General features: G+C 37.2%; 1 protein-coding gene across 1 annotated transcript in view; it reads right to left on the bottom strand.

The window, feature by feature from the left end:
* Positions 1-3,668: 3,668 nt before the first annotated feature.
* LOC107100121 (RING finger protein 150-like) overlaps positions 3,669-5,931 on the bottom strand; it is a 35,621-nt gene continuing 33,358 nt past the window's right edge. Inside the window, exon 6 of the mRNA XM_015398490.1 lies at positions 3,669-5,514. Within this exon, the coding sequence (XP_015253976.1) occupies positions 5,396-5,514 (119 nt within the window). The 3' untranslated portion in view covers positions 3,669-5,395. The remainder of the gene's footprint in view (positions 5,515-5,931) is intronic.

Consider the following 5,931-nt stretch of genomic DNA (forward strand, 5'->3'; position numbering starts at 1 on the left):
ATACATATATATATGTAATATATATATATAATATATATTATTGTTGCTATATATATTGTTACATAATATAGGTTAAATAAAGTATATGTATTTATTTTCTTGACTGAGTCAGCATGTTTACCTTATAGTTAATCTTTTGTGACATTTAGATTTAATATTGTATCAGGATGTTAAGCTTAAATTAAGATGTTTCTGAACTCGTAGGTTTTAAATTCTGGTAAAGGTTACTTTCCTGTACAAAGTTTCCAGAATTTATGTATACTTTATGTGATTTTATTTTAAGCACTTTGGGTTCTTCAGACTTGATAAAGGGCTATAAAGGAATTGGGCTTAAACCCTTTTCTATCAAACAGCGTCTCTTTTACAGCCACTTTCTCTCAAATCCCTCAAATGTTTCTTTAACAACTTTGATTAAAAAGTCACTTTTTTTCAGTAACTTTAACAGCTTTGAACTGCAATCACCTATTAAATAAAAGATACAGACGTTACCATTGGGTTTGATGCTGTTGCCTCCATTATTTCTTCTGTTGTCATCTTCAGTTTTTCTGCAGTCAGTGTTTTGGCGGGAGAAACCATAGCAACCAGCTGCTTCTTTACGTAGTCCAGTTTTATCATTCCCCATTAGCCTAGCATGTTTTCTTATTAATCCATTTAAAAACAGTTTTCAATACTGTCGACTGAGACAAATCCCTTACCACAGAATTTGCTTAACAGGACCATTGTGTTTGGATAAAATTTATCAATAATATAAGAGGAAATCTGTGATAATTATTTATTTACAACCAATAAGCTGGAGTATTTTACATTAGAATTTAAGTTTTAAGTTTAGTGAAATTATGTTGTTAAGCATTAGCTTGTAGCAGACTTGATATTTGCATCTTATTCAATGTATTTGTTGCAATATTGCATAAATATATATCAGAACACCGTTAAGTCTCGGTAAACCACACAAATACCCCAAACATTACATCTGCACTAAGATATTTTTCTTAATATAAAATAGATTCTTTATTTAATGCTATTTAAATTAACATTGAGGAAATTAATGAAGAGCCTTGTATAAAAAAAAAAACAATAAGAAAAAAAAAAAAAAAAAAGACGTAAAAAGTTATTTAAAAAACTAAATAGAAGAATGCTGGATTATCAGCTAGTAGCAACAGAGTCATCCTCAAAATAACAGAAGACAGGTTGGACAAACTTCAAATGGTTCTGGGGTTTGTTTTTTCAGTCCAGCCTTGTAAAAAAATAAATACAAATCTTTGCACATATCGTTTCAAGAAAGTAATGTGATTGATACAGGAGCTGTTTCCAACTGACTGATGCACTAAACTGTGTTTATAAGTGCATCTGTCGACGAAGGCTACTGCCAAAAAATAAATAAAAAATCTCTGATCTTTTATGGTTTATCACCAAATTAATCGAAGTGGAGCAGCCTCAAGGCACAAGTTGAGTGGAACCATTTTGATCTCATGTTTTAATGTGTCATCCTGTTCCTCTCGGTAATCACTCAATGCATTTAAAATCAAACTAATTTTAAATTCTTAGTTTTTGTTCTTTCTTTAGTCATTTTTTTGAAATATAAATCCTAGTCCACAAACATCCTTATCCTTGTTCACTTAAATTTCCCCATTATATGTTCACATTTATGCAATGCATCTAAATATATCAAATGTATTTTAAATTTAAAGGAAGATATTAAATAACACTTTATAGGTCATCAAATCAGTGTCGGTCTAGTATGTCAAACTGTAGTGATTGTAAATGTCCAGCAGGTGTCAGTATTAAGTGACATTATCAATAAATGTGTGCAGATGTGTTGAAGTGCTTCATGATGCCTCATGAACCATCATTATTTGCAGATAATTAAGGAAAAATACGTGTGAAGGTGGAAGAATAAATAGTCTATAAAAGAGGAAACTCACAACACAAAGCAGGTGACTTTAATTAAAACATTGCTCACTGAAAATTGTCAAAGACAAGCCGTACAAATTCGTCATCTCCTTACAAGCGCTTCCATGTTACAGAGTATAAATTACTTAGTGTTTACAACAACCTGCAGCTTCCTGAACCAAGAACCTGTGGAAGCAAAGGAAGAAGTTTCACAAAGAGTCTGAGAGGAACTGAACTCACAGGAAATAGAAGCACTGACTGGAAAAACAGACGAATATTAAAGGAAGCCAAACTTGTTTTTTTCTTTTTCCAGCTGAAAATATTTTCTCCTGTAGTTTTAACAGTGCTGGTTAAGAACATGAGCTCAATTCTCTCAGCTTTCTTCAGTCAGATCCTAACATGTTCAGTCTGGTTCATAACATCGAGGGCCTCAGAAAGAAAAAAAAAAAAGAAGAGAAAAAATAGTTTGTATGTACAATTACACAAATATTCAACATCTAAATCGGCCCGATCAAATGCAGAACCATCCGAGCCATGGGGGAGGTGAGGATGGAAGGGAGATCAGTCAGTCCCTGCTGCTTCGTTACAAAAATAAACGTCTCCTCTGGTATCAAAATAGACGACAATCTTTTACTTTCCTCGCCGGCGACACCCCCCGAAAACACGAGCGTCAACGTCCGGAGCAAACAGTCGGCAGCGAAGTGAACCTGTGTTCACAGGATGGGGTGATGAAGGTGAAGAGGCAGAACCAAGAGCAGCACAGAAACGTTTCGATCAGCCTGCGTCTGCGGCGCGGGAAATTACCGGAGCCTTCTGTGGCGGAGTTCAGGGCGAAGAGCCCTGAGCAGCAGCCTCCTCGATTGTCAGAAGTCAAAAGTAGAAAAAAAGGCAGCAGGATGATGGCGGTGGGGCAGTCGGACATGTTGGGAAAACTGAACAAGGCAAGGCTGCAGGTGCTTTCAGACCACATGGTTCTAAGAACTTTAAAAACGTCAGTTAAAGGTGGTTCTTATTTTGTTTAACAATTTCATTTGGAAGATTGTTTCTTTAAGCATTTTCTACCTTAATGCCAGGTATGGTTTTCTTTTTATTGTTCAGGTACTTCCTGTTGTCTCTATCAGGGCTGGGTCATTAACTGCATTTGCAATAATTCAATTTAACAAAATGCAATTTTTTAAAATGGCAGAGCCTCTAAATCTTAGTCACGTTACATTTAACAGGAGAAAGAACCTACATTTCTAACTCTTTAGTTGGCGCTAAAGCTCTAAAAGTGGGAAGATAGCTGGAGCTAACATGTAGATCCATGTATGACAGAAGAAGTAGGAACTTTTTTACACTAAACAGTAAAGTCCTTAACCCCTAGAACCCTACGGACCCACCGGTGGGTCCAGCTGCTACATGACCTCGTAATTTTACCAAACCCCCAGTATTGATGTAAAAAACATATTTGGCACAGTTTGGTGACATTTAGGGATAAATGTGCCAAACTGGCCCCCCCGCCTAAGAAATTTCTCACTAATACCATTCTAAAATAAATATGATTCATCTGATTGAGTCCAAATTTGGAATATTTTTACACAACATTTAGATTTAAAAGTCTGTACTACTTTTCTGTGCTATAAATAATATTTTGGTAGTGTTTTGCAATGTTTATTTCAAAGAAAATTTTGGCGAGGTTCAAAAAATGCAAAATATTTTGTATTTTGTCCCTAATATTTCAGGCAGGGTCAAAGCTACAATGGTGCTGACACCAGAAAACCATTCTATGACATCTTACCTTTACAGAGGTACCAAAAGTTTCTTCTTAAATCTAATAGCTTTGAGGCTATAAGTTATTCACTTTTGTGTGTTTTTGTCAGGCAGAAATTTATTTATACCCCCTTAGGGTGTAAGAGGTTAAACTATGGACTCCGAACAGGGAATAGGCCAAGGTCGTCAAAACAATTAAACCTTGAGGAAACTCTACATGTTTTTAGTTTGATCAAAGGAGATTCAAATTAAAAATCACAATATCGGTAAAAAAAAAAAAAAAAAAATGGCCATTTTCATTGTTTTGGCAAAAACTTTCTACTCCAGTCTGCATGTTTTTTGACAAAACATGCAAAAATATTCATAAATAAAATGTCATATAAAAAAGAATTTTAATAATTAGGCCAATCCACCACATCCCCAAAGAAATTAAGCAGAAACTGATTGAAAGAAAAAAATATCTGAATGTAGATTACACAAATAATTCTGTAGATTTAATCATTTTCTGACTATAATGATGTTCAAACCAGAAAGAAATCAAAATCTAGAAATCCAATGCAGACTGGTAGCATGTTATCAGACATGTCATACAAGGAAATAAAAAAGAAAAGGTTTAAAAATAAACTTTTAGCCCCTTCTTCTATATCTATGCTAAATCAGCATAGATATAGAAGTAGTTAGACCAGAACAGATAGTTTAACCCCTTTTTAATATATGTATGTCCAATTACTTTATGGATTATTAGATAAAACAGCAGACTGGGGAAATACTCTGCTGCTGCCGCAGGAGATCAAACCCAAATCTAAATATTCTGTGGTCTGAAAGCACCTAATAATACGGAGCTCCAATGAAGACATCTGTTAAAAGGAGAGAGAAGAATGAGGAAAAGGAAAAATCTCCAAATGTTACTCGCTGCTGGAAATGATTCAGAGCCTGGCAGCATTTCTCTGCTTTCACTCACAGTTTTCACATATTTTTTTTTTATCTGTGCTTTACATGTTAAAGAAAACTTTTTGTTCAACTTCAGTTTCCCCCCAGAAGTGAGAACCTTTGATTCCCCTCCTAATAAAAAAAAAAAAGGAGCGACTTTTGGAAACAGCAGAGGAAACGCTGGAATCGAACCTCAGCAGAGGGAGCAAAGGAAGGAGGGAATACTGAGGTGTTCAATACTGCAGTCAACGTAACACTGCCGGGTCCAGCTCCTGGAGCAGCCCGGTTCTTTTTAATCAAGTCCTTCAGTCTCACCACAAACAGACTGGAGAACCAAAACAAAGAGAGTGTTATCGGGTCGAGTTTAACTGCTGGACTAGATACCAGGACTCCTCCTCACAGCAGAACCTCCTGCTGAGCTTCCAGTCTCTGAAGATAACAGCTGTTAGAAGGAGGTGGAGCCATTTAGGAGCTAGAGACCCAGGTTCTGGGAGGAAGACTGTCCGGGCCAACGAGGGTTCTAACAGAACAAGCTGAGGGGAGGGAACCAGGATGAGGAAAACTAAGAACAAGCGGAAAGTTAACACTGAAACAACAGATAAAATCCAATTCCTCTGAACCCAACAGGTCTGCTTCAGAAGTCCAAACCTAGTCGGACCCTCACAGCGCTGGTTCTGGATCAGTGTATTTTAGGCGAGCGTAAACCGTAACCAGGTTTGGGTCAGATTTTATTCTTCGGTCGGGCTGGACCTCTCTCCGGACCTAAAGATTGTTCTGAGTCTTGTTTATTTTGGCCTGGTTCTGGCTCGGTTCTGTTGTGCTGTTCTCAGGACTTGGCTCCCATCTGAGGCTGTCCGATGGACCCCTCCTCGTCTGACAGGCCGGTTTCCACGGCGATGACCAGAGATGCCACGGAGGCGCTGCTCGCCATGGGCTGCAGCTCACCTGGAAGATAAAGAGGAGGAGGAAGAAGAGAAAACGCTTCCTGTTAAAAAAAAATGAAGCTGGTCACGTGACCGAACTGTAGAGACAACAGAACCGACCCAACAGGATTCAACTAAAGCTCCCTATCTGCCCTCTACTGCTGGTTCTAGGTGGTTCCGTGACTCATCACGGGGTGGATGGCGGATCGGAACATTTCTACCCGTTCATTAAAAACATTCCTGCTGCTTAATGATCCGTTGCTTTTTCTGCAGAGCTTCAAAGACTTTGGGTCACCTGGTGAAGCTCAGTGTGAAACCATTCACTGTGACTTTTCACGATTTTTTCGTCCACTCTGACTCACTGAGGGAGAGAGTTATATATATATATATATATATATATATATATATATATATATATATATATATATATATATATATA

This window comes from Cyprinodon variegatus, unplaced genomic scaffold (assembly GCF_000732505.1).
Source record: "Cyprinodon variegatus isolate N-32 unplaced genomic scaffold, C_variegatus-1.0 Scaffold937, whole genome shotgun sequence".
In the NCBI taxonomy this organism is placed as follows: Eukaryota; Metazoa; Chordata; class Actinopteri; order Cyprinodontiformes; family Cyprinodontidae; genus Cyprinodon; species Cyprinodon variegatus.